This window comes from Cololabis saira, chromosome 2 (assembly GCF_033807715.1).
Source record: "Cololabis saira isolate AMF1-May2022 chromosome 2, fColSai1.1, whole genome shotgun sequence".
In the NCBI taxonomy this organism is placed as follows: Eukaryota; Metazoa; Chordata; class Actinopteri; order Beloniformes; family Belonidae; genus Cololabis; species Cololabis saira.
In genome coordinates, this window is record NC_084588.1 from 10,724,891 (window position 1) to 10,752,337 (window position 27,447).

A 27,447-nucleotide genomic window follows, 5' to 3' on the forward strand; every position below is an offset into this window, starting at 1 on the left:
GTTCACACGTTCATAGAGATCCTTGTCGTCTCCTCTGAAACTCCCTAGAACAGCACAGCATCCCGGCAGGTCCCACCTCCTGCTGCAGACCCCGCCATAGACATATAAACGTAGACGCCCCATCGAGCACTGAGCCGTACGTCGCCGCCATATTGGATGTGGCAAGACTGGGCTGTAAACTAATACAAGTAAATGGACTTATTTTCATAAAGCGCCTTTCTACAAAGAAATGTACGTTTTACGCATGGGTTTTATGTCTCATTTATTCATTCACACACGCACTAATATACTTGGGAAACAGTTAGGCACCAAATATAATATATTTAATTCACAAAAATAAGAAAAATAGAGAAACATACAGTATTTTCTCATCAACAAAGCATATTTTACATAAACATATTTAAAAAATTTCAAGTAACAAAATAACACATTTGAACCATTTTTCAGATTTTTTCAGTTATTTTATTGTCTGAAAAATTGTTCAAATATGTTATTTTTTTATTTGAAAAATTAAAAAAAAATTGTTGATGAGAAAATATGTTTCTCTATTTTTCTTATTTTTGTGAGGGGGGATAGGCTATATACTGTTTTTCGGCACTACCTTGTTCTCTATAGCTGATATAACATGAATTACTCCTATGTGGAATCAATAAAGTTATTATTTTTGCCATCTGAGAAAATTAAATATATTATATTTGGAGCCTAACTGTTTCCCAAGTATATTAGTGCGTGTGTGAATGAATAAATGAAGATGTAAAACGTAAATTTCTTTGTAGAAAGGCGCTTTATGAAAATAAGTCCATTTACTTGTATTAGTTTACAGCGCAGTCTTGCCACATCCAATATGGCAGCAGCGTTGACGTATCGCAGCAGCGGACAGAACCACTCGATGCGGCGTCTACGTATATATGTCTATGGACCCGCCCCCTGCTGCAGGACCGTTCTGTTTATCGGTGTTTTATTGGAAACATTAATCTCCTCCACGGCTTAATGCGCTCTTCAATAATTGATAAAGGCGGCGCCGTCAGACGGAGCACGAATTTGTTTTCTTAATGTTGCGGGGACGGGGACGGATGGTCATCACGGATGCAAACATGTCTGCTGCAGAAGCGCTTCCTCCCACAAATCACAGCCGGGCGTGCTTGTCATTTAAACGGCTCCGACAGGTAAACGCTCGAGCGGATCCCTTAATCTGCTAATAAATCAGGCTGCGCGGAGGACGGGACGCTTCTGAGCGCCGGCAGGGATCAGCGGCGTCCCCCAGACAAGTCAACACCGCAGACGGATGGAAGCGTTTAAAGCACAAGCACACGAGGCACCGGAGGTCGGGGTTTTCTCCGGGATTGACCTGGAGGCTCAAATACGCTGCTTTACACATACAGATGAAGGATTTCATGAATGAAATATAGGATTTGATCCTTGTGGACACAAAGCTGCAGGTGTTTGTTGATTTACAGATGTTTGCATTTATAACTAGTTAAACGTAGAAAAGGTTGTAATCTTGTTTCACTTGGCAGCAAGTAAATGTTTGTGTTCTGCAGCAAACATGAAGCCACACTGGGGTTTAAATGTCATAGTTTCATGTAAATGTATAAATGATCACAGTTCCAGGTGATTTTGAAGCGTTTGCAGGAACAGTCCCCTGACTCCTCCCCCCCGTTTACCTGTGCAGGTACCTGGTGCTAGAACACGTCTCCGGCGGCGAGCTCTTCGACTACCTGGTGAAGAAGGGCCGGTTAACGCCCAAAGAGGCCCGGAAGTTCTTCAGACAGATCATCTCCGCCCTGGACTTCTGTCACAGCCACTCCATATGGTCTGTTTCCTCTTCTTTCCTTTTCTCTGTGAACGCGCCTGAGCGCATCTGAGGTTGTGTTTTATTTCATTTTAAGACCTGGTAATGGTCAGATTGTTTGTTTTTTTCAAATGTCTGTTGGTCTTCATTTTTTGCTAGGGGTGTAACAATATATCGTGCCACGAAATTTTGCGATACAAAAACATCACGAAACGTGTCGTGGAGGTGGCAAAGTGTATCGCGATATTGGGTTATTAATATGAATCTATTGTGTTGACTAGTAACGCTCATCCGACGCGCCTCGACCCGCGGACCAAAATCTTACTACGCTCAGAAGAAAGTAGTACCTTTTTGCGGTCCCGATCACGGGACTCTTGCAGGGTTTTGAGCTCTGAACTTTTAAGTCTGGTGTAGAGTTAAGCCTTACCTTATTAAATTAAACCTTTTTCTGGTCGTGAGTAGGATAAACACGGGGACAACTTCTGCTGAGTTCCAGTGTACTTTAATGTCCCTCAACAGCGCCTAGTGCCGTACTGTGGCGTATCACTCCGCCCAATCAGACAACAGTCTAATCACTACAGATAAACTGACTAGTGTAATTATAGTCCCTGATTTACATCAGAATATAAAGAATATATTTATAAAATAATGAACCCTGAATTACCAAAATTACCTTCTTAACAAAAATAAATCTCCTCTTACACTTATAAGGTGAGCATGAATCAATCTTTTTTATGATGTCAAATTGTATGTATTTACTTTTATTTATTTATTTAATTTTATTTGTTAAATTTCTGGAAAAGAAAAAAGTCAAATCATACATGAACTACAGAAACTATTCAGTTTGTGGCAAAATATTTGTACTTGTATGAAACTGAAGATGCATAATGCAAACCTGACATTTACTTTTAGTTCAGTTTGTGGAAAATGGTTGGCCTGGCTTTCTCTTTAAAACTTAAACAGTTATAAAGCATTACAAACTGTAACAATAGGGCAAATGCACAGCATTGTTTTGTATTTTGTGTCTTTCAAATAAAAGTCAATTTTTTCCAGTCATATGTTCCTCATTCAAGGTTGTTAAAAAAAATACTGCTATAATATCGTATCGTTATCGTGACCTCAATATCGTGTATCGTACCGTATCGTGTGAGCCTCACTAGCTAAAGAGAGAAAAAAAACACTGTCAAGATATCCGTCTTCATAAACTCACAAGTTTACAAGAAAAAAAACAGATAAACTGCTTTTACAAAAATGCTAATTTATGAGCGAAAACTCTGATTATCTGAAATTATAAACGCGCAAATATTTGTGAGGGAAAATGTCAGAAATTGTGACTTTTTTCCGCAATGATCATGCTACAAACTTGAACTAAAAAAGAACATTTCTGTATTTATATATTTTAAAATGTGATGGAATTTAAGTGGCTAAAAAAAAAAAAAAATGAAGGCAGGTCATTTATTTGTCACTCGATCCGGATATTGAGGCTGAGTTGTAGTTTGGGCGGGCTCCACATGCATCCGGGAGTTTAGGTGTCTGCTGGTCGTAACAACCTCGTAACGTAGACCTTATCGATGTTACTTTCTCTGTTTGAGCATGGCCGGTACAGCGGATCAAACCCACCTGATTAACGGATCCTGGTTCCATCTCTATTCTTCTTTTTATCCTTATTCTTCGTTTTAACCAGTAGGAACAGTCTGGTAGCGCTGCAGTAATGATGGCTCATTTTCTTCTCTGCAGAACTGGAAAAAGCTCTAGAAGGTTATCTTGACATCCTTCTGAAACTCTGTCAGTCAGAGGGTGATTATATTGATCTATTATTATCTTCACGTTGACAGTTATTTTCTTCTGTCTCACTAAATGTCCCTCATGGAGATATAAATGTATACTTCCTGGTTTACATTCTGGGATTTTATGACATTTTCAGCTCTGTCGATGGGTTTTTTTTTCTTCTTTTTTTTCCTCCTTGGATAAATTGCCCGTCTCCGCCTGCCTCTTCAGCCACCGTCCGCATCCCTGTTGCCGGGGGCGACCTGGGATGCTGCAGCTCTTTGCCATCTCTTTTCATCTGGCTGAAACCTTTAGTTCCCGCGCACGTGGCTGCAGATCAGTTTATCTTAGAGCAACTGCACATCAAAGCCACCCTGCGTCTGACTCGGAGCGCCAGACATCAAGTGTTTGGCTTTGAAGGCCAAGATTCGGTCTCCGCCGTGTGTTTTCTGCATCAAACGTGGAGATAAACAACTCGAGTGCGTCCTTCGCCTCCTGGTTTCAGAGCTCGTGCTGATTTTTGTGTAAAACGGTTGTTTTTTACATGCTTGAACACGCTTTCCTGTGGATTTGGAGTACCGTACTTCTTTAGTCTTGGAAGGAAGACTGATCTTTGGAGAGGGCGTTGTTGACACGTACCAACGAGAATCTGTCAGACAAACATGACCTGAACCAGACCAAACCGGTACCTCTCACCAGAGCTGGGTAGAGTAGCCAAAAGAATGTACTCAAGTAAAAGTACTGTTACTTCAGAATAATATGACTCAAGTAGAAGTAAAAAGTAGTCATCCAAATAATTACTTGAGTAAAAGTAAAAAAGTACTTGGTGAAAAAACTACTTAAGTACTGAGTAACTGTTGAGTAACGTCTGATTTATTTTTTTAACACAACCATTCAAACAGACAAAAGTACAAAATAATCATCTTCAGGCAAATTAAATCAATAAAATAATAAAATAAATTAAAATAAATAAAAAATAAAAAATAGCTTAAATTAAAATAATCTTAAAGTAAATTCAAGTAAAAAATAAATAAAATAACAGAATAAAAAAATAAATTAAGCACAAGTAGCACAAAATTTCAAGCCTTTGTACTTTTCTTTTTTAACCAGAACTAGAACAAACATGAACTCATAGAAACTCTGTGTGTGTTTGAGTCTGTGTAAATGTGACAAAACATGCAAAAACAAACCTTTTTCCCAAAGAATCACTCAGGGATGTCATGAGATTGACGCGTACGCGGAGGATTAAAAGTAACGAGCTCAACGTAGCCTAATGTAGCGTAAGTAAGTAGTAGTAAGAGAACAGTTTCTTCTTCACAAATCTACTCCAGTGAAAGTAAAAAGTATAGTGATTCAAAACTGCTCCTAAAAGTACAAAATTTCCCAAAACTTACTCAAGTAAATGTAACGGAGTAAATGTAACTCGTTACTACCCACCTTTGCTTCTCACTCTGATTTTGTGTTGGTCTTTTTAAGGGTTTGGGTCCAGTTTTTTTTGTTTTCGTGATGGTTAGCAGCTGAGATGAACCCCAAGATGGAAAAACACCAATCAGAATGATAATTAAACTTAATTCCAGCAGCTACAAACACCTTTGAATGAGAGCACGAACGAAAAGAAGAGCTAGAAATGTCAAAACCTGTGACGGGTGAACGTGTAACGGGGGGAGCGTTTCCTCATCGTTGCTCTCCTTTTGTCGTCCAGCCACAGAGATTTGAAGCCCGAGAACTTGCTGTTAGACGAGAAGAACAACATCAGGATAGCTGACTTTGGCATGGCGTCTCTGCAGGTCGGGGAAAGTCTGCTGGAGACCAGCTGCGGGTGAGTACGGCCCTACGCTCCGTCTGTGCTTCGTCCAATCTGTCCATCTGTCTGTCTGTGTGTATTTGGAGTGTTTTTGAGGCCAAAGACAAAATCTTAATTGGAGCCACCAAAATCTGTTTATCATTATGAATGAATGATTATTGTTATTAACTAGATAAATAGATGGATGAAGAGATGTCAGCCAGCGGGGAGTCTTTCTGGTCTCATTCATCAGACGTACTTATATCCTCCCCTCACATTTGACCCCCCACCCCTCTTTTATTTGCCTTTCCTCCCCTCTTCCACTCTCCTCATTTTTTGTCTTTCATTCTCTCGTCTGTAATCCGTCTTTCAATCTTGTATTTGCATTAAATCAGAATATCTTTACTGTAGAGATGCACGGTATTGAAATTATGACCGATATCTGATACTTTCAGGGTCATATCTGTCGATACCGATTGCGATACTTAATATATTTGTATTTTTCATATTAGGCCTCCTGAACATTATACACAGGACCACAATGGAAAAAGCCCCTCTGCCCTAAGGCCTTGGCCCAAAATATTCAATCAATCAATACTCAGTTTCTAAGTGTCTGCTTTCACTACTGAAAAGACATCTGAAAAGTAGCACCGGCCGGGTAGATTATAGCAGGGTTCTAGTTGTGAAACCAGACGGCGGAATCCCACATCTTCCACCACTGAAAATGGTTGATTATTGAGTGCAATAAACTCCATCACTTTAGTGTTTAATGCCTTTACCTTCGGGTTGTCACAGAAGAATGGTTTCGCTTTTTCAAGTAACTCTCCAACGAAGGCAGTGTGAGGGGAGAGGGGGGCGGTTGGCGGTTTTTTTTTCTGTTTCGCTGCCTCAGTCTCTGCCGCTTTCAACTCATTGTACTTGTCAAGGTGCTTGCGCTTCAGGTGGGTCTTTAAGTTTGTGGTATTAAATGACGACATTTTATTCCCTCCTCGCGCTACTTCACTCGAACAGTCATTACAAAAGGCAACTCTGACATCAGTTTCACTGACACTGACAATAATTCCACAGCAGAGACATTTTTATTTATCGTTTTGATACCGATACTGCATTTTTGGGGCCTTACTGATAATATCGTGCATCACTACCTTACTGTCTTTGAAGCAATGTAACAAAGATTTCATGAATATGAAAATAAATGTAAATGTGGGGTAGGTGGCTCAGTTGGTAGAGTGTTTGCCCATGAACCTGAAGGTCAGTGGTTCAAACCCTAGTTCCGCCTGTGTCCACCAAAGTGTCCTTGGGCAAGACACTGAATCCCCCGGTTGCTCCCGGTTGTCAGGCCAGTGCCGTTGTATGGCAGCTCCGCCGACAACCCGTGTGTGAATGTGTGCGTGTGTGGGTGAATGTCTACAGTGTAAAGCGCTTTGGGGCTGTAGGAATACAGCTGGAAAGCGCTATATAAGTGTAAGCCATTTACCATTTACACACACTAATGGCGCTTTTCCACTAGTACCTACTCAGCCCGACTCGCCTCGCCTTTGCGCTGTCCCACTAGGGGTCTAACGTGCCGGGTAGATACTTTTTCTGTATCTATTCTGCCGAGGTTCTAAGCGGCTGAGTCGTCTGTATCTGACATCATCACACTACAGGCCACCGATTGGTCGGGGGGTTGGAGTCAGACGTCTGAGTCAGGAGGAGGAAATCAGAGAAAGAGGCTCTGACGGATTCTTGTTAATTTTATTCAACAGGCAATGGCAGCGCAAAAGTATATAAGTAGTAGAATTAAAAAGGGATCTAGACGGGCGATAAGGAACGACCAGACCGAGTAGGTACTAGTGTAAAAGCGCCATAAAAAGCATAAAGAAAGTCACGCAATTGTAAAGATAAAAATAAAGATGTATATCCTTTAAAAATGTTCACGTGAATCACTATTAAAACATCAAAGTTCACTAGATCAGCCGTGTGGAAGGAAATAAACTGCTAGAGACGTGAATAAATCAGAAATAAAACGAGGTATACAAAAAGATGATTTTTGTGCTGAGAAAGGTGGTGCAGTAAAACCGGTAAACATGGTGGATACGCGGCTGCTGATGGCGAGGATCTTTGTGTGGAAGTTTAGATGTTTAATGATCCGCTGTGAAAGTAAATGAATAAAAGGCGGAGCGGGCCATCGGCCCCGGTTCCGGCTCTGAGGACGATGACGTGTGACTGGTGGGAACCGTCCGTGTCGGGTCGGGCCTGTGATTCCTGCAGGAACCGCGGCAGATCCTGGAAACACCTCTGGTGCTCGGTGGCTGTGATGAGTCTTCACGTCACGTCACGGTGATGGGTTCATTAACCAACGCCGTCGTCTCCGGCAGCAACGACGAGAGCAAACTGCTGTAATTAGACAGCAGTTAGTGGACTCCACACGTCTGCGTCTACATACATTAGCAGGAATAAGATGAAGTGCGTGTTTACTGAGTTTCCTCGTCACGTCGTTAGGCGAGTCGTGCTCTCCGCTTCATTTGCTGCACGAATCCACGCAGGAGACCAGACTGATGTTCTCCGCTGCACCATCCCGAACATGGGTGCAGAGATGAGGGAAACAACCCATCCTGGAGATGTTAAAGTAAACGGTAGCACCGGAAGGTCAGCGTGTAGGACAGACGGTCTCTGTTCCTCTCATGGAGGACGCACCGGCATCTCCTGGGTTAACGCAGGTCGTCAAGGAAGCGGTTAAGCTCCTTTCCTCGGGATTCTAGGGAATTTCATCAGCTTTTATCAAGCCTGAACCCTCTGGCTCGTTTCACTCAGTGAGGAGAGTTCAGGATTTTAGAGCTGGATTTTATGTTTCTTTTATTGGTTAATAAAACTCAGAACGTCCACAAAAAGACGAGTTTTCAATGTTGCATCGATGGCGGCTGCACTGAAAAGTGATTTGATGCTTCGGGCTTCCCGACGTTTTTCAGGTCCTGGTTGCATCATCAGTGTCAGTTTGTGGCAAAATCTTCATCCTTGAAAGCAGAAACTACCAGAATCCCATAAACGGGCGAACCGTTCGTCATGTGTGGTGTGATGATGTGCACTTGAGTTTTACAGGAATGAAAGCATCCGTAGGTCCGTTAATCTAAGGGGTTGGCATTTTCATTAGAGGCCGAACTGAAGCGGGAACGCAATAAGTTGTCTGACACGACTCAAAACTGTCATTTAACTTTGTATGTGTACAAAAAATGGATAAAAAGAGCTGTTTTAGCAACATCACAGCACATGCATGGAAATTCCTGCAAACAGTCTGTAAAACTACAGACTACTGATATGAAAACTAGAGAGTGATGATGATAATAAAGCAAGTACTTTATGACAGACGTAAATGCAGTAAGATGCAAACATATACACCAAAAAGTGCATGTGTTACCTGTGATGAACTTAATTTGATTGAATCAGAAAGAACTCGGTGGAAAAAAGAGAGAAAACGGACAAAAACACACAAAGCCAGCGTCCTTTAAGCCACAGACGGTATTCAACTCTCATTTAGTGTTTTTTTAATTTGTTTGAAGTGACACATTTGGTTTAAGGTTGGACGTATGAGGAATTTAGTGACACCATTAAATGTTATGTCATATTAACTGAACTGAAGGAAAGAGCAGTCCGTCTGGACATGAAGGTTTCCTCTGGTTTTCGCTCACCTTCCCGTCTTCGGAGCTCCTTCTTGTTGGCTGCAGTGAATCTGTTTTCTTCTCTCTCCTTCAGATCTCCACACTACGCCTGCCCGGAGGTGATCAGGGTGAGAGCTCTCTGCCGTTTCTTTCTTTCTTTCTGTCCGTCTGTCTGTCTGTGGTCTGGCTCCCACCAGAAAAAGCCTCTTCCTCTCCTCCTTCCTCTTCACTTTCACGCTGCACCTCCTCCTCCTCCTCCTTTCACCCAAATGCATTTTGGGTTACCTCTTTTTCTTTTTTGTAGTAGTTGGTTTATGTTTGTTCGTATTTACTCGGAAAACCTGACAGACCTACGGTGGAGGTAAAACATCTGTATGCTGCTGAAATGTCTTCACATCATAGATCCCCAAAAAAAACAACACAAATCATTAACTGAATGAAATTAAAGATCTGAAATTGACTCAAATCTTTTTTTCATTAAACTAAGTATTTGTGGGAATATATTTTGCTTTCATAGACGTAGACGTTTCTCTGTTTTCCCATTTTTCCTCCAAAGAGCATGTATTTAAGTCCGGACCTTTCCAGAAGCTTCATCTTCTGTTGCCTGAGCAACCGTCTTGTAGAGGAGTTTGTGTTCACTTGGCCGTTGTGATACCAAATAGCTTGTGTGATAGTGTTACAAGACCCATGAGAAGGATCTGAATCCACCTATATGTTTGAGACATGATGGGAAACCAACTCTGTGGGGGTTTGGACTGACGATGACTTCTCCAGACATCAACGTTGCCTCTGTCTGTCCGTCTGTGTCCACCAGGGCGAGAAGTACGATGGGAGGAAAGCGGACGCGTGGAGCTGCGGAGTCATCCTGTTTGCACTTTTAGTGGTGAGTTACCGCCGTCAACACCAGCAGCGATGCGTCCAACCACATGAAGGTAGCAGGAACCAAAATGTAGAAGGAAAGAGGTTCAAGGTTCAGCCAGGGTTGGTGGTGGAAAGAGTTTATTTACGCTCAGTCTTTGAGGCATCATTCAGAATCTGTGATCGAAGGCACAGCGTCCTGGGAAGTTGTAGATCTGGGGGCTCACATTCAGATTCCAGCCTGGGAACAGGTCGGCATGGGGGGGGGTTGACTTCAGCACACGCTGATTCCTTGGTGGCGTCTAGAAGACAGGAAGCAGCAGTTGTATCATCTTACATTTGTAACAATTTGGTCAATATTGTTCATATAGAGATTGAAGACAAGTGGTCCTAGGATGGACCCGTGGGGTACACCATTTGTTATCTTTAGTGAGCTAGAGGTAAAGATCTCTGTATGAATACACCTTGTTAGAAGGATCATTTTCAAACCAATCAATACTATGGTCTGACAATCTGATGCTAATGAGTCGTGGCTTCAATATTTGATGACCGGACCAACTTGAAAGTGGTTCTAGTGCTGGATCCAGTTCAGAACTGTTTTATTCTCTAAAAAGTCATTACGTCTCAGCAGCATTACGCTTCCTTAACTGAACGTCCGTAGAAGACTACACTACGTAATGGATCCAGAGTCTGAATAGCACCAGTCTGCCTTTATAAAGCTGGTCGTTGGTGTTTGTGAACACTCATTACCAACCAGTATTTCTACACCTTAATGATATTTACAAACGCTGCTAGGAAGCGGTTTTACTCCTGCAGTTTGACTGGGATCCATAAACATCAGCAGGTGGTATGAAAGCATCAACAACTGTTAAATAATGGAGATGCAAACTTCTGCTGTGAGGCACGTTTCCTTCAGCGTTTCCGTTGCTAAGAAACACTGCACTTCCAGATGTCAATGGTGTTTATGAACGTGAACCAGACATGATTAATCCCAGATGTTTGGGTGGAATCCAGAAACACCAGCAGGTGATACCAAAACACCGGATAAAAAATTATTTTATGATTCTGCTCAAAGCTACAGATGTCCTAGTTGTGGTCCCTGTGGAACTGATCCTCAATAGCTGTTGGTTCATCTGAACTTGAGGCGTGGTTCTTAGGTAAATGTCAGTTCTGGGTCAGTCAACCGGTCCCAGAGAGGGGGCGGGCTCATGCTCCTGATGGAGGGAAGGGAAAAGTTAGTTCTCTGTGCATTTTTGATGTTTTGTTGAATATCAACAGACATGTTGTCATCAGGGAACTGCTGCCTTCAGGTTAAAAGATTTAAAAAATACAGCTAGGAGATATAAAACAACCAAAATGAGAAACAACACCTCCACAGAGACACAAAGTCACTACATCTGGACTAAAATAACGTAACGGTATAGAAGGAGCTGGAAGCCCGATAACAAAACACAACTTTAACGGATGTTATGTACAGCAAAACCTTTCTATTTTATGTAAATGTCTTGGCCATCAGCAGCTCCATCGTTAATCAGCTGCAGCTTCCATCATCTAAGCGGTTGCAGGTCTTCTAACTCGGTTCGGCTGCACATACTTTCGTTAAACATTTAGTCACGCATCGTGAACGCATCACGCGAACAGCAGCATAATGTGACGATGACAAGTGAGTCATCAGAGCAGAAAGTTAATTACTGAGTTTGTTTGTGAGCTGTAAACGTACGCGTCCTCATCCTGATTAAGACAGAGCTGGAAACAGTCGACGAGTGAAGATGAATGTCTCCTCTGCCGTTGTTTGGATTGCTTGCGTTGCGTTCGGCGGCCATCTGGATCCTGCCCGCTCGTTTCTGACGAACTGGAAACGGTATCAGTCATCACGTCCAAGCTGGAGAGCAGGAGTGGCGGCGGCTGACGGGGAAACAAGATGCTTCATCAGATAAAAGCAGTGAGATTGGCTTCGTATGGTCCGGAGAACCTCAGACCTCACAGCCACACCGAGTTTGACCTGAGAGTGTGATGCTCACACGTCTGTGGGCTGTTCTGACTCCACACGCTCCAGTCATGATGCTGACATCATCAGAGTAGACAACAAAATGTTCTGCTCTACATTTATGTAGCAGAACATTTCATTTTACACCCTGACTCATCACCTGACTTCAACCGTTTCAAGACTTTGAGAATAAAGTTGGAGAATCACAAAAATAAAGTTGTAATCTTAAAAGAAAAACAGACAATTCACAAATAATGACATTTAATCTTTTCACGGGTCAACATCAACACTTTATTTACATAATTTTAGATGTATTTTTTCCTCGTCGGACTGATACTGTATTAGCTGTATTAGTTGATATATTTTCAGAACATTGAAGCAGCTCTTTGTAGCAGTACCACCTCTGACCACATGGGGCAAAGACTAACCTGTGCTAGTGAGTGGGGACGGTCCGGCACGTCTTGTGATGCCACTTTGTTCCACTGTAGGTGCGCTTAACTGTGGCAAACGTGTAGGCTGTATACTCGCTGGACAGACCCTCCACCTGAAGGGTTCTGAAGAGTGGTTTTGACTTCAGACCAACGCTTGGAAGGATCCGGAAATGATGTTTCTTCAGCAGATCCACGGCAGAGGAGCTGCAGGGCTGCTGGTGGATATTTGCAATGGGACTTCCTGTTTCAAAAGTTGTTTTTGTGGTGAAATCAGAAATGACGGCAGGATTTAAGCTGTCTGTTTAGCCCGTCCCACATCTCGGTTGGCCTGGCAGTTGTTATCTCCCAGCTCCTCCAGCTGGACCAGCTGAAGCTCTTTTAGTCCTCGTTTCAGCTCTGCTGGTCCTCGTTTTAACTCTGGTAGTCCTCGTTTTACCGCTATTAGTCTTCGTTTTACCGCTATTAGTCTTCGTTTCAGCTCTGTTAGTCTTTGTTTTACCGCTATTAGTCTTCGTTTTACCGCTATTAGTCTTCGTTTTACCGCTATTAGTCTTCGTTTCAGCTCTGTTAGTCTTTGTTTTACCGCTATTAGTCTTCGTTTTACCGCTATTAGTCTTCGTTTTACCGCTATTAGTCTTCGTTTTACCGCTATTAGTCTTCGTTTCAGCTCTGTTAGTCTTCGTTTTACCGCAATTAGTCTTCGTTTCAGCTCTGTTAGTCTTCGTTTTACCGCTATTAGTCTTCGTTTTACCGCTATTAGTCTTCGTTTTACCGCTATTAGTCTTCGTTTTACCGCTATTAGTCCTCGTTTCAGCTCTGTTTGTCCTGGTTACAGCTCTGACACTCATTTCAGAGTTTTTTCTGGCAGTGACACGTGAATTGTTTGGGAAGTTTTAATCAGAATGAATGAAGAGTAATAATAAATAGCATTGTAGGTTATTAAGAAGCTGAAATGACTAAAAACTGCTCTTCACAAACCTCTGGGTTTGTCCAGGGGCATATAGTTAACGTTTCCATCAGAGGACAGCAGAGGAGGACTTGTGGCTGTTTTTCAGCCCTCGTATGTGGCGTCATTAAAGGTGGGACTGTCAACGTGACCTGGATCTACACCGTCAGATCCTCTCCGAATGAGAAGGGCAGGACTTTGATGCATCCCTTTCTTTGAGAAGCATCTGGTGTTTCCATGAAACACGGCAGTCCTGGTTATGGATTTCCCCGTCAGATCGTTAATGTACGCAGGGGTTGGATCCTGTTCGTGCACTTGTCTAGTTTCTCTTCATCTTTACCAAAAACATGGATAGGATGTTTTCATGCTGCTGTGGGACAGTTCCGTCTACTGCACACACACTTCCAGGTTTATAGGAATAAAATATGTTGGATGGATGAACAAGGGATGGATGGATGGATGACAAAAAGATGAAGGGATGAACAAAACATGGATGGAGGGATGAAGAAAAGATGGATGGAGGGATGGATGAACATGAGATGGAGGGATGAACAAAATATGGATGATGGAAGCAAAAAGTAGGAGGGATGGTGGATGGAAGGATGATGGATGATAGAGGGATGGAGAGATGATGGATAAAGGAATGAATGGAAAATGGATGGATGATGGATGGTTGGATGATGGATGGATGGATGGGTAAATGGATGGATGGATGATGGATGGAAGGATGGATGGATGATGGATGGATGGATGGGTAAATGGATGGATGGATGATGGATGGAAGGATGGATGGATGATGGATGGATGGATGGTAAATGGATGGATGGTAAATGGATGGATGGATGGATGGTAAATGGATGGATGGATGGATGGATGGATGGATGGTAAATGGATGGATGGATGGATGGATGGATGGATGGTAAATGGATGGATGGATGGATGGATGGATGGTAAATGGAAGGTTGGATGGATGGATGGTAAATGGATGGTTGGATGGATGGATGGATGGATGGATGGTAAATGGATGGATGGATGGTAAATGGATGGATGGATGGATGGATGGATGGTAAATGGATGGATGGATGGATGGATGGATGGATGGTAAATGGATGGATGGATGATGGATGGATGGATGGTAAATGGATGGATGGATGGATGGATGGATGGATGGTAAATGGATGGATGGATGGATGGATGGATGGATGGTAAATGGATGGATGGATGGATGGATGGATGGTAAATGGAAGGTTGGATGGATGGATGGTAAATGGATGGTTGGATGGATGGATGGATGGATGGATGGTAAATGGATGGATGGATGGTAAATGGATGGATGGATGGATGGATGGTAAATGGATGGATGGATGGATGGATGGATGAATGGATGGATGGATGGATGGATGGATGGATGGATGGTAAATGGATGGATGGATGGATGGATGATGAATGGATGGGTAAATGGATGGTTGGATGATGGATGGATGATGGATGGATGGATGAATGGATGGGTAAATGGATGGTTGGATGATGGATGGATGATGGATGGATGGAAGATGGATGGATGGATGAATGGATGGGTAAATGGATGGAAGATGGATGGATGGATGGATGGATGGATGGATGATGAGCCGGTAGCTCCACTAACAGGTGTGTCTGTGTTTCAGGGCGCGCTGCCGTTCGACGACGACAACCTGAGGAACCTGCTGGAGAAGGTGAAGCTGGGAGTTTTCCACATGCCTCACTTCATCCCTCCGGACTGCCAGAACCTCCTGCGCGGCATGATCGAGGTGGACGCCGGCAAGAGGCTGACGGTGAGTGACGGCGCCCACACCGCCCCCGCCCCCCCGGGGGCTGAGATCTGGCTGAGATCTGGCTGCACGCGCTGCATTTCTCCAGTCTGGGTCGGCGCCTCTGGGACTGCTGGGCTAAATTTAGCAGCTGCTCCGTGACGGGCCCTGCAGCTACGCTGCTTCCTTTCATCTCAGTTTAGACGCAGTGTAAAAATAACAAACACGCTGTCAGAGGATGTGCTTCTGCTGCACTCACCTACACGTGCTGCTCCGTGCTGCTGAGGCTTCAGCCAGCACCGCTGGGTGGAGGTCCAGCTCCACCTTCAGCCCCACCCTTCACCTGCACCAACCATCCTCCTGTCAGGCTGCGCTGATTCGGAGAGAAACCTTCCATGTTTAGCAGTAGGGATGGGAATTGATAAGATTTTTAGGATTCCAATTCCATTTTCGATTCTGCTTAACGATTCGGTTCTTTATCGATTCCCTTAGGGCTGGGCGATATGGCCTTTTATTAATATCTCGATATTTTTAGCCCATGTCACGATACACGATATATATCTCGATATTTTGCCTTAGCCTTGAATTAACACTTTGATACATACAATGACACCAGTATGATGATTCTATATGTCTACATTAAAACATTATTGTTCATACTGCATTAATATATGTTCATTTTAACTAACTTTCATGCAAAAAGGGGGAATAAGTCAAATTTACCAAAACTGTATTTATTAAACAGTTACTAAGCAGTGAGTGAAACAAACATAAAAAGTGTCATTTCAAAACAGAAAGTGCACGCTGCATCTCTGACTCCCCGTCTGAAGAACATCTGTAAGAACACATTCTGGTCCTGGTTTTGCCAGGTTTTACCAGGTTTTACCAGGATGTAGTCTAGTAGGAAGGAGGGGTTCCCGAGCACCCGATGGACTCTTTTCTGAAACGTGTTTTTTTGGGATCCTTTAGGTGTTTGCTTACGATTTTTGCTTGTTGCCCGAAAAAAAATTGGTCCGAAAGTTCTTTTTTGGAACCCATTTAGAATTTTTGCCTGTTAAAATGGCAAAAACGCCGATTTCCATAACTTCTGAACCATAAATCCTAGAAAGACAAACAAACACACTTTTTCTCATAATATTGACACCAGGAATCCAATGGAGAGGTTACTGGGATGGTAGAACCACTCTTTATTAGGGAAAAATGAGCTTCAAGTAGTATTTTAGGGCAAAATTACCCAAAAACGCTTGAAAATGTTTTTTTCAATCAAGTGCATCTCCCTTTTGGAAATACCTGTTGGTGTATTGTTTACACCAAAAAAAGGCCCAATTAGTCCCCTTCCCAACGAGGTACAACTTGTAAGAAATCTGTATTTGTGGAATGAGTAATGAAGCAAAATGCGGGGGATGCAACCCATTTAGAATGCTTCGAATGTTCAGTAAAATGGGCGTGTCTTCCCACTGTTAAGTGTTTAGAATATTCAGAATTTGAAATCTCAAACCAACTGTAGCATCAACTGTCAACTGTCAAACACAAGCAAACTTGAACAAGGAGTGTAAGTATTTTCTGAATGTTTTATCATTTCTAATATAAGGTTATATCTTATCATTTTTGCTAATATAACATTATACATGGTTGTTTTTCTTATATTAGAGCCAGAGGTAATACATTCTTCAAAATAGCTTCATTTCTATTTGGTTAGCTGGACAAGCTAACCAATTAGCATGTTAGCTAGCTTTTTTCATTGAGGTTAGCTTTTAACTCTTACTGTTTTGCTTGTATTTTGTAGGTTTTAACTAACAGTAGGGTACGCTAAAAGAAATGTGACATACAGTAAGTTCGATTATCCAGGCCTTTTTTTTAATAATTTAGTCCAGTGGCACTAATTGTATTTTTTTATATTTTCGTTTTTTCTGTGCCCAGTGATGGATTAATAAAACATGAGAAGTGCAAAGAGACTGCATGATCAGACTTCTGATGTGTCTGAACCCCCACTAAAAATCCAATCATATACCTGTGTATTGCACACCCCAAGTCCATCGCCTGGGAACTTCATTTGCTTCAGTGCCTCCAAAAATGACCCCAAAGAAAAGTTGCATCACCTTCTTCAAATACGAGACAAGAGACAAGCTGAGCCAATCGACTCACCTTTTCGGATGAAGGCAATTTGTGATCTATTGCCAGAAACCCTAGATGGTGTCAACATGGACAGTACTGGTTATCACAGGAACTGTTACTTAAATTTCACATCAAAGCTTGATCGACTAAAAAACAATTCACATCAGCTTGAAGTAACAGACAACAAGTACTCTCCCCGGAAGTCACACCCAACCACAGGCTCTGCATTTCCAGTAGAATGTATATATTGTGACACAGATGAAAAGAAATTCAATGGAAAAATCCGAAGGACTGTCCCATTTACTTGGAAAAACAATGGTGCCGCATGGAAGCGCATTGAACCTATGGCTGAAGCTTTAGGGAAAAGCAGTCTGCTCCGCAAAGTGAAAAATGAAGACCTGTATGCGAAAGGGGCTCGCTATCATGTCACCTGCTGGAAAGCCTTACAAGTAGAGTACTTGAATCATTCTAAGAAGCTGACAAAGGAAGCCTCAGGTCAGAAACTGACAATCTCTGCGCACCTTAAAGCATACAACGTGGTGAGGGACCACATTAAAGAGCAGGTCATAGAACAAAACAAAGTCCTACAACTTCGCTACCTGCGCCACCTGTATATCCTTGAGCTCGAAAAGCAAAATAACCCTAACCCTGAATACAGAGGAGATAAACTTCTGAGTCGTCTGCAAGGTGATGAGGAGCTTAAGAAGCATTTAGCCTTTTCCAAAGTTCCTGTTAAGGACAAAGGAAACCTTGCCTTTTACTTGGTCCACTCTTCCCGTATTTCTGTGGAGGACGCCATGGCCTGTGCGTATCGACTTGGAACGGTGGACAGTGTAAAAGATGTAGCTCTCACCCTACGCAGCGTCATCAATAAGGCCTTCAAGTCCAGTGTTATGCCTTGGCCACCTACCGCAGATGACCTAAACAAGACAGCAGAAGAGGTGTTACCTGAAGAGCTAGACCGCTTCCTCAAACTTCTCTTCTCTGGAGACACTGTTTCTGATTGTGAGAAAACAAAGCGACTTGTTCTTTCAATTGGACAGGACCTGTGTAGAGCAGTGACAAATGGCGAGTGGAAACTTCCAAAACATGTGCTTTTATGTGCCACATTCCTAAGTTTCCTGCAGATGCGTCCTTCATACCTCCTGCGGAGAATGATCAAGTGTTCAAAGACAGTCTACAAGTGTACTACGTCTGGATGCTAAGCAAACTAGCTAAACTAGTTAAAATGCTAAACTTAGGACCCACTCTGATACCAATGTGCAGTGGAGGGAGGGTCTCAGGTGTATCCAGTTTCAGACGACGTTCCATGGTCCTGTCATATTTAGGTAGTGTTCTCTCCTGGCAGCTTGTGGCACCCGGTTTTGTTTCCTGGATCATGATGCCGCCGGCACTGTTAACAACATTCGAACCATGGACATTTGTTGTGACTCTGTTCAGGTTGTCCCATTTGCTATGGAACACCTCATTCCCATCTCCTCTGATGATAGAAGGTGTAAGGGAAGTTGACATTTCATCCACAGCCTTAGCCAATGCTGTCTCCAGCTCCAATCCAAAATCATAAGATTCACAATGGCCTAATCTCTGCAGAATGGTGGTCAGTTGTCTGCTCCGGTACAAGTGCCGGACTGTGGCACATAAAAGCACATGTTTTGGAAGTTTCCACTCGCCATTTGTCACTGCTCTACACAGGTCCTGTCCAATTGAAAGAACAAGTCGCTTTGTTTTCTCACAATCAGAAACAGTGTCTCCAGAGAAGAGAAGTTTGAGGAAGCGGTCTAGCTCTTCAGGTAACACCTCTTCTGCTGTCTTGTTTAGGTCATCTGCGGTAGGTGGCCAAGGCATAACACTGGACTTGAAGGCCTTATTGATGACGCTGCGTAGGGTGAGAGCTACATCTTTTACACTGTCCACCGTTCCAAGTCGATACGCACAGGCCATGGCGTCCTCCACAGAAATACGGGAAGAGTGGACCAAGTAAAAGGCAAGGTTTCCTTTGTCCTTAACAGGAACTTTGGAAAAGGCTAAATGCTTCTTAAGCTCCTCATCACCTTGCAGACGACTCAGAAGTTTATCTCCTCTGTATTCAGGGTTAGGGTTATTTTGCTTTTCGAGCTCAAGGATATACAGGTGGCGCAGGTAGCGAAGTTGTAGGACTTTGTTTTGTTCTATGACCTGCTCTTTAATGTGGTCCCTCACCACGTTGTATGCTTTAAGGTGCGCAGAGATTGTCAGTTTCTGACCTGAGGCTTCCTTTGTCAGCTTCTTAGAATGATTCAAGTACTCTACTTGTAAGGCTTTCCAGCAGGTGACATGATAGCGAGCCCCTTTCGCATACAGGTCTTCATTTTTCACTTTGCGGAGCAGACTGCTTTTCCCTAAAGCTTCAGCCATAGGTTCAATGCGCTTCCATGCGGCACCATTGTTTTTCCAAGTAAATGGGACAGTCCTTCGGATTTTTCCATTGAATTTCTTTTCATCTGTGTCACAATATATACATTCTACTGGAAATGCAGAGCCTGTGGCTGGGTGTGACTTTCGGGAAGAGTACTTGTTGTCTGTTACTTCAAGCTGATGAGAATTGTTTTTTAGTTGATCAAGCTTTGATGTGAAATTTAAGTAACAGTTCCTGTGATAACCAGTACTGTCCAGGTTGACACCATCTAGGGTTTCTGGCAATAGATCACAAATTGCCTTCATCCGAAAAGGTGAGTCGATTGGCTCAGCTTGTCTCTTGTCTCGTATTTGAAGAAGGTGATGCAACTTTTCTTTGGGGTCATTTTTGGAGGCACTGAAGCAAATGAAGTTCCCAGGCGATGGACTTGGGGTGTGCAATACACAGGTATATGATTGGATTTTTAGTGGGGGTTCAGACACATCAGAAGTCTGATCATGCAGTCTCTTTGCACTTCTCATGTTTTATTAATCCATCACTGGGCACAGAAAAAACGAAAATATAAAAAAATACAATTAGTGCCACTGGACTAAATTATTTAAAAAAAGGCCTGGATAATCGAACTTACTGTATGTCACATTTCTTTTAGCGTACCCTACTGTTAGTTAAAACCTACAAAATACAAGCAAAACAGTAAGAGTTAAAAGCTAACCTCAATGAAAAAAGCTAGCTAACATGCTAATTGGTTAGCTTGTCCAGCTAACCAAATAGAAATGAAGCTATTTTGAAGAATGTATTACCTCTGGCTCTAATATAAGAAAAACAACCATGTATAATGTTATATTAGCAAAAATGATAAGATATAACCTTATATTAGAAATGATAAAACATTCAGAAAATACTTACACTCCTTGTTCAAGTTTGCTTGTGTTTGACAGTTGACAGTTGATGCTACAGTTGGTTTGAGATTTCAAATTCTGAACATTCTAAACACTTAACAGTGGGAAGACACGCCCATTTTACTGAACATTCGAAGCATTCTAAATGGGTTGCATCCCCCGCATTTTGCTTCATTACTCATTCCACAAATACAGATTTCTTACAAGTTGTACCTCGTTGGGAAGGGGACTAATTGGGCCTTTTTTTGGTGTAAACAATACACCAACAGGTATTTCCAAAAGGGAGATGCACTTGATTGAAAAAAACATTTTCAAGCGTTTTTGGGTAATTTTGCCCTAAAATACTACTTGAAGCTCATTTTTCCCTAATAAAGAGTGGTTCTACCATCCCAGTAACCTCTCCATTGGATTCCTGGTGTCAATATTATGAGAAAAAGTGTGTTTGTTTGTCTTTCTAGGATTTATGGTTCAGAAGTTATGGAAATCGGCGTTTTTGCCATTTTAACAGGCAAAAATTCTAAATGGGTTCCAAAAAAGAACTTTCGGACCAATTTTTTTTCGGGCAACAAGCAAAAATCGTAAGCAAACACCTAAAGGATCCCAAAAAAACACGTTTCAGAAAAGAGTCCATCGGGTGCTCGGGAACCCCTCCTTCCTACTAGACTAATGAGCTGCTCTGAGCAGGAGGGGCCTTTAGAGCACCTTTATATTAAGACTATTGTAGGTGTAGGGATTGCAATGTTTCATCCTCTCCTCCTTTACTTTGCATCACTTTCAATTACTCTTAGAAATATGACGTCATATAGTCTTGTTTGACTTTGTTTCGATGATAGTGAATGATTTCATGTGGCCACATTTAAGTAACACTAGGTGACGTTTTCTCAGCTCTGGAAGAGAAGGCTCGGCGGCGCGGACGCATGTGGTACTGAGCGGATAGTTGGAGCTGCATCAGCATCAGCGTGCAAGGAGAAAACATCCCGTCCCGTCTTTACTAAACTGTCCCAGTTTTGTTTGAAAAGAGTCCGTGCGTAGCAACCGCGCGGATGAAATTGCGGCACAAACAGGCTGCGCTTGGGAAAGTTAAAGTTAAATTAAAGTTAAGTTAAAGCTGGGTGGAACTGACCGGCGGTCCCGGACAGCAGCGCCGACATCGGCAGCTGGTCGTATAACGATGCACGCACGACAGCACGTGACTGACGTAGGTAACAGGGTGCGCTTGTTTTATGTCTCAGAGAAGGAGAGAAGAGACGAGAGAGTGAGAAAAGCCTGTAATTTAATACCTCCGGCTAAAAGCAAATGTGTGACAATGTATACTCGAATATTCACGATATAGTAATTTTGTACATCGCACAGAGTAGAAGCCGAGATACATCGAGTATACTCGATATATCGCCCAGCCCTAGATTGTTATTGGTTGCTGTTTGCACAAATGTTTTGGCATGATGGTAGGATTTCCTCCCTTTGATGAAATATCCACTTGGCAGGTATTGCTAGTTGCCATATGTCATCTTTTTTACTGAAATGTAACCAGACAGTGTTTATCGCTTGGGCACCATGTTTACTGTTGACCACTAGCTTATGCAACGTGTGTGATGACGTGTTTAGTGCCCGCACTGGAATCGAAAAAGGGAATCGTTTGCAAAATTTGCAAACAATTCCAAGGAATTGAAACACTGGGGACCGGTTCAGAACAAGAACCGCTTCTCGATTCCCATCCCTATTTAGCACGTTCATTTCTAGAAGACGCGCCCACATGGAAGAGGCGTGGAGTCTGTGTAAGTGTGTTCTCTGTGGTGTCGAGCTGAACCTGGTGGTGCAGGTCTGGGTTCTGGGTTCTGGGTTGTTGGTTCTTGGTTCTGATGGAGCTCAGATCAAACTGAGGAAGGTATCGGACTCCCCCCCTCCCCATGTCTACCAACCATGTCAACTGCAGCCTTCATCCATCACATTCTCCCCTCGGAAACATATGTGGAACCATGTTCTCCACCTCCACTGATACTGTACGCTGCCACGTCCAACAAGTCCAGTCGGCTTGGAGAGCAGTTTTGTTCTTCAGGCCTTCAGAAATGCTGCGTCCTCGAACTAAGTCCCGTCTCAAGAAGGAATCCGACGGCAGAGAGTCTTTTACAACTTTACAGATGTTTATTTCTTTGTGAAGTGTTATTAAAAGTCATTGACGTTGATCTTCTCCTCTGGTTTCTGTTGCAGTTGGAGCAGATCCAGAAGCACACGTGGTACCTGTGAGTACACCCTCTCCTCCTGTCCTCTGTTTGTGTCCATGAGCAGATAAAACCACTCTCACCTTCTGTGTTCTCTGAGAAGACGCCCGTCCATCAGTCTGGAGAGTGCTGCTCCGCCTCTAACGGGTTTATTATTTCTGGGCTTCAGAGAGCAGAATTATGTGATTAATTAGAAATTATAGACTCTGAACACAACATCTGGAAATGTGGCGGCTCTTTACCGACAGCGTCGGCTGCCTGGTTCTTCAGTGGTTTGATATTTGTATATTTTTCTCTCGTTTCCATATGCGAAATAGGTCAAGATTGAATAAATAGGAATAACATCCCAGTTTACATTCCAGTGTAAAAAAAAGCTTAGTTCTATCAGTGTTTTCTAGTTTTTGACCTGGGAACATCAGGCTGGTACTGCAGCACTCAAACTGATCCATTTAACGGCGAATCGAGCGGGAGACCAGACCTGCGTAATCAAAGATCAGCTGCTGGATCGTACTTTTGGTTGATTTTCAGCAGCGAAAACAAATCGGTCGCTCTTCCCTCGACCCTCCAGTCAAAGGAGATAAATTTGTCTGTTCTTGTGACAGAAACTGAAAAGTGACCGAGATGCAAGTTAAAAGGAAGAAAACGATATCTCCTCCTTTTGTGAAACAAATACAGAGATGCTGCGGACTCCATCAGTCCATGACTCCTGGAGCTGCTTGACCCGCGAGAGAAACTGGTCCCGTCATTGGGTTTGAGTCATTCATTTACTGAGAACCAGTCGGCATCCTCGAGTGAAAAATGATAACCGCCTAAAGAAATCCTGTGAAACAAACCTCTGCAGTCGTGGACTCATTAGGTTACACGGGTCTGCAGGGGAGAAGCAGGAGCCGAGCTCAGCGTCCGCGCAGCTCATCTGGAAAACATTCACGTCTCCATTTCTTCTTTTAAAAGCATCGTGATCCATCTGGTGCTGGATTTATGTGTGTTTTCAGAGCCGGGAAGAACGAGCCGGAGCCGGAGCAGCCCGTCCCCAGGAAGGTGGCCATCAGGATGCTGGCGGCCGCCGAGGAGATCGATCCCGACGTCCTGGAGAGCATGCACTCTCTGGGCTGCTTCAGAGACAAGGAGAAGCTGAGCAAAGACCTGCTGTCAGAGGAGTGAGTGACCGAGGAGGAAAGGTGGAAGGAGCTTAGAAGGAGAGCAGGGAGGGGGCTGGGATTAGGGAGTACGTGAGACGGCTCAAGAAAATGACAGTTTGATGAATTCTTGGGGGTTAATGTGTCCTGGGTGATGGAGCACCGTCTCCTCTGCTCTTAAACAGCAAGCACTCGTCTCCTGACCATCCAACTGTCTTCTCCCTCCAGGGACAACCAGGAGAAGATGATCTACTTCCTGCTGCTGGATCGGAAGGAGAGATATCCCAGCCACGAGGATCAGAACCTGCCGCCACGCAACGAGATTGGTACGTTGGTCCGGCTGACCTCCAGCTGACCTCGGCTGACCTCCAGCTGACCTCGGCTGACCGGCGGGAGATCAGCTTTTTTTTTGACAAATATTTTTATTGACTTTTTTAATTACAGTACAAAGACACAAAACAGAACAAGGAACATTAATACGTACAAATAGGCACTTGAAGATATTCCAAATGTGGAGATTTAAGTGGTATATTTTACTGTTGTGGTAACTGACTGATTCTCATCATGGCGTTTAGGGAAAAGAAAAGTGTTATATGTGTTATATTTCCCTTTAACGCTAATGAGTGACCAACATGTACGTACACAGATGGAAACACATTGTGTACTTATATAGCGCTCCGACCATCCAAAATGTGATCAGTGACCTTATTAGAAATAAACAAGAAGTTGCATATATATAAATAAGAATAAAAAATATGTAGTACAACAGTAGACTACAAAGCTGCAATAAAATCCTCCCCCTCCAGAAATTGCATAAAAGAGCCCCAAATCTTCTCAAATGTGTTATATTTCCCTTTAACAACATATGTAAGTTTCTCTAAAGCAAGGCATTGCAGTAAACCTTCAACCCAACTCTGCTTACTTGGTCTGGGAACAGATTTGACAGTGACAGTGCAATTTTATGTTTAGTTTCTAGAAGACAAAATACCAACATTTTCTTCTTGCTATCGTTCAAAGTACAGCTTGCAGGGAAACGACCAAAAATACAAAGCTTGGGACAAAGAGGAAGTTGCTTTTTGATGAACAGAGATATAATTGTAATAATCTCTTTCCAAAATTCTTGAATGAGGGAGATCAGCTTTGAGTTGATGTTCTAGCGACCCATCAACACGTCCCTTCAATCATAGCCAGGGCTGGACTGGGACAAAAAATCGGCCCGGGCATTTTGAGCCTAGACCGGCCCACCAGGTATTGATGGAAAGAAAATGAAGCCTATGAATGAAAACAAACGTTCTTGTGACACAGCTTGTACACTGTCTTGTTGGTGTGTATGTTCTTGTCTAATAAACCTAAACCTACACCATCCCCCCCCAGTCCCGTTATAGATGTACTTAGTACTGTTTCTGAGTAGACCAGCAAACTTGTATGGCAAGCCGTTTTAACATTTAATAGCTAGACTGGATATGTGTTGCAGATATCTGTAATTCAATTCTTCCTAGTCAAAAAGAACATTTCAGATATCTACAATGATATATTAACCCATTTTAAACGCGGAATGGCAGAAATTTTTGGGGTTTTTCGGGTCGGACCGGGTGTCTATATGCGCAAATTTAACTCTCCAATTAGCAAAATACTGGATACCTTCCCCTGCCTCATCATCATTTGGCTTGCCTCGACGCGGGGCCCCGCGGCTGCTTGAGACCTGGTCAGATCGGTGATTTTCATAACAAATTTATCAAACAAGCCTTTCAGAGAGGCATTAAACTCTTCCATTTTCTTTAGTTTTTTTTCTTTTTTCATCCCCTGATGGAAATTTCTTGATTCTGTCTCGTTCTCTCGACATTGTGTGACAGTTTGTTCCAACTCCACCCGTCTGGATCAGAGCAGCTTGTGTCTGCGCTTGGTCTGACGCAGTTGTATTGAACAACAGACACGCGCATCATTGCACATATATTTATTGATATGCAGACTAGTAGACATTTAGGTCTGTAATGGAACGTGACTGTTGATATTTATAAGGGAAAAAACGAAAAAAATTTGAAAAAAAAAAAAATTTGAAAAAAAAAAAAAAACGGCCCATAGCGCGAGGCCCCTTGGGGCGTGAGGCCCCGTGCGGTCGAAATGGGCCGATGGGCCTACCCGTGCCAAAAAAAAAAAAACTTTTTTTTTTTTCTTTTTGGCCCGGCCCAAAATCACCATCGGCCCACCGGGCAAATGCCCGGTATGCCCGATGGCCAGTCCACCCCTGATCATAGCCACCCCTCCGGTCCATTCATACAGAACAAAGTTTCTTCTGCTGATTTGCTCCACTAAATTGTTTTCTCTCGCCTCCCCTCTGTCTTGGCGGCGCCTCAGCAGACCCGCCCAGGAAGCGCGTGGACTCGCCCATGCTGAGCCGACACGGCAAGCGGAGGCCTGAGAGGAAGTCCATGGAGGTGCTGACCGTCACGGAGGGAGGCTCTCCCGTACCGGTCCGGAGAGCCATCGACATGGCAACGCACGGTCAGAGGTGAGACGGAACTGGTGCTCGCCACGTGCATGGACCATGGTGCTTTCTGGGTATTTGCTGTTGTTCCAAGTGTGCACTATCTCTCTTAATCCTTTGGTTTTGTTTTTGTGTAAAAAAAATCGTCTGATCATAGTGAGTCTTTTTATTTAACTATTCAGAGAACTTTCCTCCACTGTTTTCAAATAATTAAAATGTAAGCCTCTAGCAGCTCTGCCTGAACGTTGCTTTGGTTCTTCTGGCTTTTTTTTGAACATGTAACTGGATTTAGTCCACGACATTATGATATCATCGACTTTTTTCCACATTTTTATGTGATCTTATCTTTTTAACATCCAACATGCTAGGCGAGGCCCTGGTAGTAGCTCTTGTCTGATTGGTCTGATCTTGGGGTAAATCTCCAGGGACATCCACTCCCGAGGAGATTGGCAGCGATCGTAAATGTTTTAAACTTGTCAATAACCTTTCTCACTGTAGAATATTGAACTCCAAATGTTTTGGAAAAGGTTTAAGCACCTTTCCTGGATTCATGCACCAACAGTTGATTCTCTAAGACCATTTCTTATGTCTTTGCCTTTTGGCATTGTGTTAACACACACATATTCCGGATAATCAAACCAACCAAACAACTGCTGATGATTGATTAATCAAGGATCATCACTTAGCAGTACTTGACTATTACTCCCCATCTTAAATCCTAAGGAAGCTGTAAGGGTACTTGGGATTGGCCACATTTTTTTGTGTGTTTGTTTTGGCTTTAGTTTTTGTTAAATCAATAATAGCACACTGAAGAAATCTTATCTATTGTTGGTTTGAGAATGAGGCATCGAAATCTAACACCAGGACTCAACATGATCAGATCATTTTTATTGTGTTAATGAAAATGAAATAAAAGCATAGGATGAAAAGAGGGGGATGTTTGCACATGACTGCACTGTGGTGGTTTGTAATTATCATTCATGATAAATGATGTATTTAAGAACGGTTCAGGAAAAAGGGAAGGAGCTACAGCTCCTGTCAGCCTCCTCCACAGCTGTAGGTCTTTCCCTGCTCCAGAGAACTGCCGTTAAATACATGACGTCGTTCCCGTCTCCGTGGGTCCGGGATGGGCAGCGCGATGCCGGCACTGACCCGGTCTGACCGTAGCCGTGATGGAACGTGGTTACGGCCGTGAAGTGCATGAGTAAG

General features: G+C 43.0%; 1 protein-coding gene across 10 annotated transcripts in view; it reads left to right on the forward strand.

Annotated features, from left to right (window-relative positions):
• The window catches only part of LOC133458002 (serine/threonine-protein kinase BRSK2-like), a 168,995-nt gene that overhangs the window by 115,104 nt on the left and 26,444 nt on the right, over positions 1-27,447 (forward strand). For 6 of the 10 annotated variants that reach the window (XM_061737445.1, XM_061737479.1, XM_061737497.1 and 3 more), the window contains exons 4-12: positions 1,673-1,813; positions 5,262-5,378; positions 9,075-9,108; positions 9,795-9,863; positions 14,867-15,013; positions 22,607-22,638; positions 23,610-23,774; positions 23,982-24,079; positions 26,109-26,262. In XM_061737445.1, the coding sequence (XP_061593429.1) occupies positions 1,673-1,813; positions 5,262-5,378; positions 9,075-9,108; positions 9,795-9,863; positions 14,867-15,013; positions 22,607-22,638; positions 23,610-23,774; positions 23,982-24,079; positions 26,109-26,262 (957 nt within the window). The remainder of the gene's footprint in view (positions 1-1,672; positions 1,814-5,261; positions 5,379-9,074; positions 9,109-9,794; positions 9,864-14,866; positions 15,014-22,606; positions 22,639-23,609; positions 23,775-23,981; positions 24,080-26,108; positions 26,263-27,447) is intronic. The other 4 variants (XM_061737454.1, XM_061737463.1, XM_061737489.1 and 1 more) reach the window with 1 other exon arrangement.